We start from the raw sequence: 13,187 nt of genomic DNA on the forward strand, positions 1-13,187 counted from the left end.
TTCCAACAATTTTTAAAAAATTATCAAAGAAAACTATAATGAAAATTTCATTGTATTTAAATGGGGAAATCAACAAAATTGTATTTAATTATATTATGTATAACATATACACCATATATATAGCACGTTTTCGATGAATGTATCTCATAATCTATACTAAATTTGAAGGGGAATATAATTGTTTATAAACTTATTAGTTCGTTAAATGTACGATTTTCAAACCAATTATATACTATATTGCGATATTTATGATTGTAAATTTTTTAAAGTTTTTATATAATGAATAAAATAAAATCAGTAAACATATTTTGGTTGAAAACATCGAATTCAAAGTGACAAATAATGATTCTTATTTTATCTTATGATGCTTACTTAAACTAAAGGAATACAGTTTTATATTTTTAGAGAATGAACTAATTTTATTTAAAGAAGATATTTAGCTATTTTTTTCTTCATTCTATAATTATGTTTAAATGTAATTAAAATATTTTAAAAAATCAAAATTTCCTTAAGCTCCACCAGTTCAATTAATTACCTGGTTTATATATTTTAGTTTAGAGTGTCCTAAAAGATATAAATTCATGTTATTGATAGACGAGAAATATTGGAATATCCTTTCCCATTTTATTGGAAAATATTCTACAATTTACAATTGCAAAATTTTATTTGTTAATATTTTATTTGGAATAAGAAACTCTACTCACCCTCAATTTTTTTTCTTTCCACTATTATTTGAAATATGTTTCATCTACTATATTCGCAGTTGAATTTAATGTGTATAATCTCAATTCTAAATTGTTTCATTATTTTTTTGAATGACAGAAATTTTTTAAAATAATTATTCAAATTAAGTTTGAGCTAAATTCAATCCTTTATATTGTATATTTGTAACTTTAATAATAAAATTATGAATATTTTTTTTAATTTAGTAATAGAAAAACAATATATAATTTATAGAGCTCTTAAATAATTTTAGGTAGTCTATGTTCTAGAAAATTTCTGTGGTTATGTTCCTCATACCAATTGCTGAGACAAGAAAAACTATAACTTAAGTAAAAATTAGAGGATATACGGATGTCTAATTTAATATGTTAAAAGGCCGATTGAAGAGAAACTCCACTCTAGGGAAGTCTTTCTGAAGTCCAATGGATTTTCATTCTTAAACTCATTTAAACCCATTCCTAATACATTTTGATTTTTATATTATAGGATAAAGCCGTTTTTTGAAATGTTATTATTTCTGTAGAAAAAAATTAATATTTCGTTAAGATTTAAATTCCATTATATATTATGCCTAATCTTTAATTATAAGATTTATTCGTCGAATCTTAAAATTTCAAATCTTCAGAAGCCCTAGTTACATTTGGAACGGAATGACATTTCCAAAAAACAAATTACTTAATTTTCTTAATTTAAGTTAATATCAAAGTGTAAATAATATATACTTATATGTAAGCTGTAAAAGGATTTCTAAATAATTTTACTTAACCATATATATATCAATTCTCGTAAAGAGAAGGGTTACTGGCAGGAGACTTATTTGCAACATTAGTTCTTTTAAGATGAGTATAATTATCTAAGAACGGCCATGATAAAAATAATGCCAGATATTATAGTATTCTATCAAAAAGTCAAATCTAGGTACTTATATAAAAATATACATGATCAACATTTAAAAAATATGTTATGAATCTGCAGTAAACTTATTTTACAATACATCATATTAGACGTTAATAGTTTTAAAAAATTTTATAATCTACATTCTATGTTTATCATTTAAATATTGGAAATTTTGTAAAAAAAATTTTTTACTGTTTCCGGTGTTCTTATAAAGGAACACAATATTCTATTGAATTAAAAGATTTTAGAAAAAATAAATTCACTTTTCTTATTTACATAATAATTAAGAAAAATAATTTATAAAATTCAAAAAAAGAGGAGAAATTTATAAAGGATATTGCTCAGGCAATAACGTGTTATTTAATAACTTTAATATTAATAGAATATGGGAAAGTATAAGGGACACTATTTTATATTTAATAGCATTTTTTTCCAAGTATAGTTATATTGTGGCTAAACAGACATACGATAAATTAATTGAGAAATCAAAAGGATAAATGTGACATTTTATTATATAGTACTAATATTCCATCAAAACAAATAGAGTCAATTTACATATTTTATTTTGGAAAAAGGGACTTGAAATATAAATAGAACAAACCCCAGATTTATTCATTTTGAATTTTATCAAAATACAAAACAACCCAAAGTCTGTCAGTTTTGTTTAAATTGTGAAAACCTAAGAATTAAAGAAAGTTTAAAATAAAGTTATTATAGAAAAATGTTTTTTGAAAGAAAAAAACATATACTATATTATCCCAAAGGTTGTTGATGAGTTGATCACATCATTTGTTATTGAACTAGAAAATTGTGTAATCAATTTCTGTTGTGAAAAGTCAGTCCTTCTGATGAAAAAAAATATACCAAACAATAGTAAAAAAAGAATAGCAACTATCAAACCTTTCATTGAAGATTATTTAATTTAGAAAGGAAACTTTTAATGAAATTAATATTTTATTATAGAAAATTGTAACTGTATTATTTTATTTCAATTTTAATAAATATTTATAAAAATAAATAAAATTGGAGAGAAAGGAGTATTTTATTTCTTAACTCTTACTTTTAGATTGATTTCTTATTTAATAAAAATAAGGCTTGTAACCAGATATATATTTAATGAACATAAGTGGCTTAAATTAAAGGGCGTATATGATAAGGGTATCTTACCCTCGTTCATAGTTAGAGCTAATTTAAGACGAACTATGCAAAATATTATACTACGCCGGAAATTCGCGCTAAATCAGGTTTAAGGGAATAAATATACAATTAGGGTCAGGCTCACAAACATCGTATTTATATCTTTCACCATCGGGTATCCACATCATATATATAATCCTTAGTGTGTGTTCTAGTGTTGTTAATTGGTTGGTTGTGTAGTGCTCAGGTTTGGGTCTAAAATATCGACTAAACCAGCTCTGAGCACGAACCCCGAGGTCTGTGCTCGGGGTTCAGACCTGGGGTCCAGACCCGGGGTCTATTTACATTCATTTAAAAACATAAGATATGATATAAAAATAAATAATAATATCAAAAATATAAATAAGAGGGGCGGGGACGGAAACATCGAGCCGACTCCCAAGCTGATTTTATATAAAAATATAATATATTTGTATATAAAGAAATCAAATTCATACAGAATTATTCAAATTATTATTTTATCACCAGTTTCAAAAAATTGATCGGTTAGGGGGGCTCATTATTCTTATTTATTTTATTTTTTTTATATTATTTTTTTTTGTTATTTTTTTGTTATTTTTTTGTTATTTTTTTGTTATTTTTTAATGATTGGTTAATTTTATTTTTAAATTAATATATCTTATTTTATTTAAGATTTTTTGAAATATTAAATCATTTTTTAGCGTTTATATATGCGATTGCTTACAAATTTTTAAGGGGATAAAAGTTAACTTAAGGGGGGGGGGGGTTAATTATATAAATGAAAAGCAGTTTTATTTCATTAAATCAAAATGTAGTATTAAATAACGCAATTTCATTCATTTAATCGAAATTATATTAATAAATTTCCTAAACTCTTTTTGTTTTTTCCATATCTCCAGTGGCCCCTACACTTTTTGAGCGAATGATGCAGAATACCCCCATGAAAAGTACCCCCCCCCCCCTCTCGTAAAAATGATAATTATTACACCCATAAATTTCAAAAATAATTTTTATTGCATCAATTTTTAATATATAATATAAATAAAATGCAAAAAATATATACTTTTTAAATATTACTTTTAAATTAATAATTTAGGTAAATTAGGGGAAGAGAAAGCGAAAGAATTTATAGGTTAAATTATTGAGAAAAGAATCTTTCATGGTACTGCGAAGTCTTGTTTTAATTAATTTACTTTTACTCATGACTCTTTTAGCAGTACATGAGGTTGTAGGAATGGTTAATAAATATTTATATAAAATTCTTAAATTAGGGAAAGCAGAAAAATTTTAAAGTAAACGAAAAGGTAAAATAATATAATAATTAAAAACAACCCCAGGTCTGAACTCCTAATCTGGACCCCGGGTCTGAACCCCGGGTCTGAATACCGAGCATAGACCCCGGGTCTGAATCCCGAGCACAGACCTCGGGTTTGTGCTCAGGGTTCGTGCTCATAGCAAGTATTAGCACAAAATTGGGTAGCAAATTAACAACACTAGTTATACTTTATCAGATTACCTCTTATAACATTATTGTAGATAAGTAACTAGCTACATTTTTGAATCGAAAAAATGTAACTTATATTTTTTTAAATCAAAAAGTTAGTTCTCAAGTATTTTTAAAAATATATTTAATAAGTATGATTATTAATTTAAAAAAGTAATGACAATAATTTAAGTAACAAATTTTCACAAATTTTTCATTTACAAATTATAATTAAAAAAATATATATATAAAATCTAATGATATATAAAAAATGAATTAAAAAATATGTATGAATAAAAGAGAAATTTAAAATATATTTAAAAAAAAAATATTTAAAAAAAATATATTTAAAAAAAATATATTTAAAAAAAATATATTTAAAAAAAATATAATTAAAAAAATAATATAACAAATTAAAAGAATATTATTATTAATTGGAGAATATATTTGTAACGGTGTTATAAAAAATATTGAGGTTAAAAAGGATCATCTTGTGGAAAGAACTGCCTATGAAGCTAATATAATTAGCCTTGTGTATTGCAATGGCGAGTCTTTGACTTAAGAAGAAGCCCTCGCGGGGTTCACCGGTTAGTTGACGAATGTGGGAGCCAAGTTCCTTGAAAAAAGATAAGGCATATTTCCCAAAAGTTGTAAGGGTTGTGGAAATGATGGGGATGAAAATATATTCTTGAGAGATTTCAGAATATTTCGCTATTTTGAGTGACTCCTTTTTCTCAAGTATATTAATTGTTTGATTTGATGGAGCAAGTGGAACAATACAAGGGTAGTCCTAGACCAGGAATTGACCGCGCTTCCAAGGAATTTGAGAAATCCCGTCATGCAGTTTCCCATCAGATCTGAAAAGACCGGAAGGTTCAAGAGTAAAGGGGATTTGAGCGGATCTCAGAGCTCTAAGAATGATTGAATTGCATAGATTATGTCTAACGATTCGACCTTTACACGAGCGACAGTGAAGACTATGTCTGCCATTGCCCAAAACTGCAGAACTGCAACCTGAACATGTGTGTGGTTGCGTAATTAGACAATTTAATAGAATACCGATCGCGTGAGTAAGCTCGTTTTTATTCAGTTGTAATTGCAGATTAACAGACGGAATAGCTTCAAGAAACTCATGGCCTGAACCATTAAACAGAGAGGAGAATAAGGGACGATCAGATAATTGCATTCTGGAAAGGAGTGATTCAACGCAGAGTGCAATAATAGGCCTATCCCAGTCCTTCTGCTTATTTGATTCAGGAAGAGGGCGATCCGCAATAATACGAGTCTTCCATTCGATGATTGCATCATTATAAGACTAGTCGGGTTTTAAAGAATTAGAATTTACTATGTTTTTAGTTAAAAGGCAACTGGATATGAAGGCTGTTAAGGCGAGATCGGATGGAGATCTGAAACCGAGACCTCCCATCTTAGTAAGTAAAGAGGCTTGTGTCCATGCTATTTCATCAAATTTAAGATTTAGAATATTTTCGATAAGGACTTTGATTCCATTTTCATAAACTCCAAGAGGAATGGGGAATTTAAATATGCGAGAAAAATGTTTAAAAGAAAAGAAAAAGATTTATAAAAACAAAAGTGTTTTTTTTTATAAATGTAATCGGGATAAAAAAAAGAAGTAAATAGTTCAATAAAATTTACGTTCAAAAAATGCATGAAAATTCTGGATTACATTAATTATGCCTCATTTATATAAACCATCTTGTAGAAAATTTATTTAGTCTATGGAAGCTTATTTTTTGGAAAAAATCGAACACGCTTTTTAGAACCAGATAATTTGCGCTATAAATCTTGGTGTATTTTAAATTTAAATAAAAAATCCATATAAAAATTTATTTAAATTGATTAGTTCAAAATTTCATAAATTGTCAGAAAATTATAGTATGGAGTACCCGATCAGATCATATTTTTAAGATAGATGGCCATAAATTGAGATTCCAAATCTCATCCTATTCCCAATGACATATTACTGTTTTGATAATATTCAGATTAACTCGGTCCATGGATGGAAAAAAAACACGAAAAAAAATATTCATATGAAACAATAGAAAAACGTAAAAAAAACACGAAAATAACAATGCCATCCCAACAAGGGAAAAATGGATTTTTTTAAAAATCTAGCTATCATTTTTATATTATTAAAAGATGCAAAAATATTATAAAATATTTTGATAAAGATTTGGTGAGATTAATAAACTGAAAATTATTTTTATAATTGTTTATTAAAAAATTACAAATATATTCCTTAATTTAATATAAAATTACTTAATTATTTTCCTTTATGTCGCAATGCGAATCTCATCATGTTTTTATTGCTGGAGAAAAGGGGAAATATTGGAAGAATTTAAATTTTGCTCCAAACACATTTCTTCAGGTAGCATTAGCAAAAATTGTATTCAAGTATGAAAATGTGGTATCTATGTCTAGATACACTTTTATTAAAATTATCTTTAAATCGGAGACCTGCATGCCTGGTCCCAAGCCCAGCCTAGATACATGGGCCGGGTCGCTTTTTAATTTTTTAAATATACCTGAGTCTGGCCGGGCCTAAAAAAAATTTTTTAAATACTAACCCGTATATTTTAAAACCAAATATTTTAAATCGTCATTAATAGCTATAAAAATTAAAAATAAACATAATATATTTTTTTTTAAAATACGGGTCTGGCCTGGAAATACCTGGGCCTAGTCCGCCCGTAAATGTTTTTAAAAAAATTAGGACTGGACCGTACAAATGGTACCTCTGCAAGTCTTATTTAAATACTATTTTAGAGATATTTGTTGAATTTCGAGGTTAGAGTATAATTTGTATAAATACAAAGTAAAATATAATAATACCTTTTAAGGATATCACTTCTAAGGATATGACTTTATTATTACCAAATATAAATTATGTAAAAACAAATTCAAAATAAAAAAATTGAATGATGATTATTTATAAAAATTACGAGTTTATATAAAAAAAATTAATATGCAAAAAACATTTTATATGCAAAATTACAATAAACCATAGTATTATCCGTACATTCAAGTTCGTTAAGAATAATGGGTTTTTATATTCAAAAAAAAATTCTTTATGCAAAATTTAAAATAAACAATCATATTCTCCGTACATTCAAGTTCATTAAGGATAACTTTAATATTCATCCCTTATTTAAATATTCAAATCATATCATAAAAAAAAACTATTTTTTTTAATAACTTTAACAATATTATTTTATTTTACGCTTTTTTTTATTAAAAAATGATAATAGTTAAATAAAATTCATTTAATAATATGTCCGAGTTAATTTTATTACAAAAACAATTTAGACAAATTTTATTTTACGCAATGGATCGACAACATGGTAAATTTTATATTATAATAGATCAATATTTCAAGACAATCTCTGAAAAATAAATCAACAATTAAATCAAATTTTGAATAATTTTTTTAAAAATGGTGTAAGGATTTTAATATATTTCATGATTATACCAATATAAAGTTGTTAGAATATAACAAAGTAGAGAATATAAATTAACATAGCTTGATTGATTCAATATTGATTAGAATAACATCAAGGTCTAAATTATTAACAAAATTAAAATATATAATAAAATAAATATATTATTTAAGAAAAAATCTAGCATCGAGTAACATTTTGGGTTAGCGTTACTCAAAAAGTTACTTCTTGATCAAATAACGAATTACGTTCCTTTTCAATAACATACTTTTATCGACATTACTTTACAGCACTAATTTTCCTTATAAATTCTTCTTTATAGTGACATATTGTATACATTTTTAATGGAAGAGGAATTTTTCTTAGCTTAAAATAATATTTACAAGAACAGGTAAATTTTCGATCTTGGTTATTATCTGGAAAGAATGTTCATGTTTGTTAAATTTATTTTATATAAATGATTAGGGAAATAAAAAATTTACAATAAATTATTGTAATAACGGCTTGATCAAGATTTTAACCAAAATTAGATTATGTAAGCCTGTAGATTTTTCTCACAGATGGCAGAAAGTTTTGGACCTCTATCTGTCAGATTTTGAGGCTTGCCTGATATTATTTTCGCCAAAATCTTAATTGGGTCGTTTAGTAATACGAACTATAATAGAAGTAATGTGCTTTGTTTGCCCCTCCCCTCACCATTAAACGGGTTTTGTCATCCCTAACTCGGCAAGTGATGGTTTCTAAAAAATTTTCGATATATTTTTCCGCAAGTTGCCCGAGTCAAATTTTTTTTTTAACACGGCATTGTTTTGTGATAAAACATAAATTTCTATTATTCAAGATTTTGGACCCAATAAATGGGCCAGATCTGGTTATTCCCCATGAAAAATATTTATAAACAATTCGAAAAATAAATTTAAGTACAATATAAATTATATTTATAAACATTATAACAAAAACCAAATTGTATACTATAAATTTTAATCAACAAACAGTACAATTTATATTATTATAGTCAAAATAAATAAGTAAAAATAACAAATAAAATAAACCAATTGTTTAATTTTTATTTCTAAAATATAATTTAAAAATATTTTACATACTTTATGATTAATTCCATCTTTAATTTAATTTAAAAATGACGGATAATAAGTTGATGGCCTCAGCTCCGTATCCTCCACCTCCCTATCCTTATAATGATAATAAACCAGACCAATATACGAATATATACCCGCCCACTATACCCCCCATTCAACCTTCATACCTTCAAGATAATCAAGCAGATCAGTACGTTCCTCACAACGCATCTAGTTACAAACCTTATCCAATTCAGAATGTCCCGCAACCAATTATATATATTCAAGGACCACCGGTATGATAATTTCGTAATATTGCAATTTATTTTACTGTTTAACTTAGGGATCTGCACGGCGGGCCGAACCGAATAACTTGTGTAAAATAATGAACCTATCCAGAATTTTGAAAAAAAAATTTAAGTTTAGAATTAGGTAAATTTTTGTTCCTTCGTAAAAATTTTTTTTTATTACGGGTAAAGTCCTACAAATCTGGTTCCAGCCTAAACCTTTTATTCGTCAACAATATATTTACTCATTTTTATTCATAGGAATGCGACATTTCTTTAATAAAAAAATTTTGAGGCAGGCCGAGCTTGGTAAAATAAAAAATTTGAATAAGATTCTAATTATGGCGCAAATTGTACAAAATTATTTTACGGACCGAAAAACCTTTTCGGAGATCACTAGCCACGCTGATCTCCAATTTACCTGTTAATTTGAATTTGGTAAAGGGACACCTTTTAGAATTTGGATCATTTGTAAAATAATTAAAATTAACGAAACCCAATTAAAAAAACATCTTAGATTACCTCCATAGTTTAATAATAAATAAGTGATAGAATGATAACTATTTAAGTTAATAAGCAGAATCATTTTATCAAAATTGACGCTTTAATTTGGAGACTAAAAAAATTTTGACTAGGTAATTAATCTCCATTTGTATTAAAAAAAATTATTAACGCAACAAATTATTTATTTAATATAATAAAATAAAATCCTTGAAATTTATAATAAAAAATAATAGTCTGCAAATAAAATCAATAAAAAACAAAAAAATTTAATAATTCTCTGAATAATAATTAAAAAAAAATTTCATGAATACCTTCTCCAATGTTTAAGTTTATTATAAATAGTGTGTGTTTCAGATTTCTTATTACTTTCACAAACGATATCATTAATTCTTAACGGGCAAGACATGGGCAGAGATGTAAGTTATTCATATTACAAAATAAAATATATTAGGCCTAATTATTTAATTATACCTCTATTTAGCAAACGCGAGTGGCCATCGTTAATTCATAAATTATAATAATTTAAAATTTTCTGATGAGATCCTTGTTTATTATGAAATATATCTGCCTACAAGGAATCCATGTTTTGTAATTATAAATTTTACATTTAAACCTATATTCCTTTACAATTAATTTTCCATTGTTTCGTATTACATAAAATTTTTATACATCGTATAAAAAAATTTAAGCACAAAATAATCTACAAATTTTTTTGAATTATAGCAACATGCGGTGATAGTCGATGCTATGGCACATAGACCGATAGTCCCTAAAGCTACAGTCATAACTACTACAAAAAAGTTTAATTTATAAATGTTAAGATGTGAAAGCACCCACATTCCCGGGTGAAATATTTTTATGGGAGATCTATTATCAAATTATTTAGAACAATATTATTTTATAATTTTTTTTTTCAGTCCATTCAATAGTAAGCCTCAACAAATCCAATAAAAAATTTTTTTTATTTCAAATTAAATAGAAGCGGAGTGAATCACTGCATACATGCCATAATCACTATCTTTTTCTTTCCTTGGATCATAGTTTGGATAATCCTGGTATATAAATATCCATCAAAACTTTTAATATATTATCTTAAATTAATTCTTCAACAAAAAATATAAGGAATCGGTAATTCATCCAAAATTACAAACGTTTAATTTTTATTTTAAGAAAATTTAGTGTAGACATTGAGAAACAGAACTCCCTATTATATGATATATTTGCATAAAATTAACATAAAGGGAATGAAAAAAATATTAGCTTTTTTAATGAATAAAAAAAATATTTGATTGTTAATTATATCATTTTAAAATTATAATATTTCCTCATAGCCTTGAGTCATAATTTTTTTTAAAAAATTTCATATAAACAAAAATGTTTTCAATATATAAAGATATTTTAGATAATCTTCAAATATGAAAGTTATTTTCGATTTATGAGCAGTTTAATCCGGGAGAAACTGAACCGTTAAATCAATATTAACTTTTATTATTTACAGAACTTAAACCGATAACAATTTTATCATACAAACCTTAATGAATCTCTAAGAAGTATAGTTGGGTAATTACTATATATTTAGCCGTTTAAGCCAATTTTTATTTTTACTTCGGGGTTTTTCTTTAAAAGATAGCATTTAGAAGAAACTAATATAAATTAAAACCTTAATATTAACGGATTTTCTCCGGTAGTGCCTGAAGATTGACCGACATTTAACCATTACCCAACTATACTAAGAAGGTGGGTAAACTTTTGATATCTAAATCTTTTACAGATTATAAATAATCAATTTGGGTTGATAAGTATTAGTAATTATTTTTGAAATTTTTATATATAGCTATTTGACGGTGCCAGCTATTCAAATTTATTGTATGTATTTTCAACCATAGTATTTATTCTTTCTCCTTATATGTATAATTTGACAGAAGAAAATTTTTAATATATTAATTGCATGCAGCTCGGCTAAATATTATTTTTTAAGGGATAATGATTAAATTTTTTAAAAAAATAATGATTATCTTCAAACAAGTTATCATGATTTTTAATGTCACTAAACAAATTGTAATTATTAATTAAAAGAAATTATGACCAATTCAGGTATAGAACAATTATTTAGATTTCTATTATAAAAAAGGCTTAAAAGAAGACCTCTGGTCAGCGGCATCACTAGCCTTTACAATCTCAGGGGGTTCAAAAAAAAAAATTTTATTACCTTTTTTAGCTAAGTTTTCTAATTTTTTTTAGTGGAATATAAAAAAATTTAAATTTTTTAGGGGCCACTGGATATTATTTTTTGAGATTTGATTGGTATTTTAAAAATTTTTATCTAAATATAATTATATTTTTTAAAAAATTAGTGTTGTTTGGATAGCAAGAAAAAGAAACAAACAACGGTTATCAAAATCTGAAAATTTCTCATACTTTGTGCCATGTGATAAATACATTTCAATTAATTTTAATACATATCTTATATTTTTTTAAAAATAGATAATCATTCATAAAATGTGTATTTTATTAAATAACATTAACCAACTTTATAAATAAAATAAAATTTATGTAAAAAAACTATTATTTTTTTAATCGTTGTTTTAAACTATAATATACAGCATTTGATATAGTAAAAATTTTATGCCCAATCTGAGAGAAAAAAAATTGTCAGCTATTTCTTTTCTAAAGTTTGATTTTAATTATTTTTAGATGGTGGAGAAAATCTGGCCTTGTGGCGAAATGGAAATTCAATCAAATGCACCTGCTGCAGGAAATTAGTATATAAACAATGAGTGGTGGGAAAAGTAATTAGAAGATAGCTAGCTTGACATTTATCTGTAGAGCGTGTGCTCAAGGGATCCATGATAATAAGGGTGGATTGAATATTAGTAATTTGATTTTTACTTTGTAAATCTATTAAAGTAATAATTTATTAGCTTATGAAATACAAATCGAAAATATATTATTAACAGGCTACTTATATGTATATTAAATAAATATTACCAATGTTGATTTATCTGATTCTGAAGGACAGAAATAGTGGCGGGTTAAAAAAAAATTCAAATGCAATAAGAGAAATAGCTAATTAAAAAAACTAATTTATAAAAATCGAATTCTTTTCAAATGTATACAAATTTTGAAATTTAACGAGTGTTCGTCAAAAGGAAAGTGTTTACTTTCAAGGTTCGTCAAAAATAAGAGGAACGCCGTTTCAAAAAACTTGTTCACATTAGATAATAATTCTGTAAAAGATTCAAAATGAATTTTTATACGTATTAAATTAGAACGATGAATTTCATCTTTTTTTAAAAAAAAAAAATTTCTTTTTGGAATAAACTTAGAATTGAAATTTTATTTTTAATCAATAATAATATTGATTTTATCTTTAAGCTATTTGAAAAAATTTAGCACTAAATAGCTCATTGATTGGTCATAATATAGCTTAATAAAAATGTTTCATTTCTCAAAATCATTTTGTTTAGTTTTTTTTGAATATTAGAAAATTGATTTTATAATGAATCAATATAAATAATCCCTTAACTTTATTTTTTTAAATTTAACATTGAACTTCATATTTAAAAAATTAAACAAAAATTTTAATATTTTTAAAGGAGAA

General features: G+C 25.4%; 1 protein-coding gene across 3 annotated transcripts; it reads left to right on the top strand.

Moving 5' to 3' along the window:
• Positions 1-8,785: 8,785 nt before the first annotated feature.
• LOC135931409 (uncharacterized) lies at positions 8,786-12,774 on the top strand. 3 transcript variants are annotated; one of them, XM_065468494.1, is made up of 5 exons: positions 8,786-9,091; positions 10,310-10,386; positions 10,566-10,641; positions 11,941-12,014; positions 12,281-12,774. In XM_065468494.1, the coding sequence occupies exons 1-4, from the start codon at positions 8,858-8,860 to the stop codon at positions 11,989-11,991; spliced, it is 438 nt and encodes a 145-aa protein (XP_065324566.1). In that variant the 5' UTR covers positions 8,786-8,857; the 3' UTR covers positions 11,992-12,014; positions 12,281-12,774. The 3 variants fall into 3 exon arrangements, 2 of the variants coding, with proteins under 2 accessions (XP_065324566.1, XP_065324565.1); XM_065468493.1 differs by lacking the exon at positions 12,281-12,774 and having other exon boundaries at positions 11,941-12,135; XR_010573035.1 differs by lacking the exons at positions 8,786-9,091; positions 12,281-12,774 and adding an exon at positions 9,827-10,002 and having other exon boundaries at positions 11,941-12,123.
• Positions 12,775-13,187: the final 413 nt, after the last annotated feature.

This window comes from Gordionus sp. m RMFG-2023, chromosome 1 (genome assembly GCF_954871325.1).
Source record: "Gordionus sp. m RMFG-2023 chromosome 1, tfGorSpeb1-WG-v2, whole genome shotgun sequence".
NCBI lineage: Eukaryota > Metazoa > Nematomorpha > Gordioida > Chordodea > Parachordodidae > Gordionus > Gordionus sp. m RMFG-2023.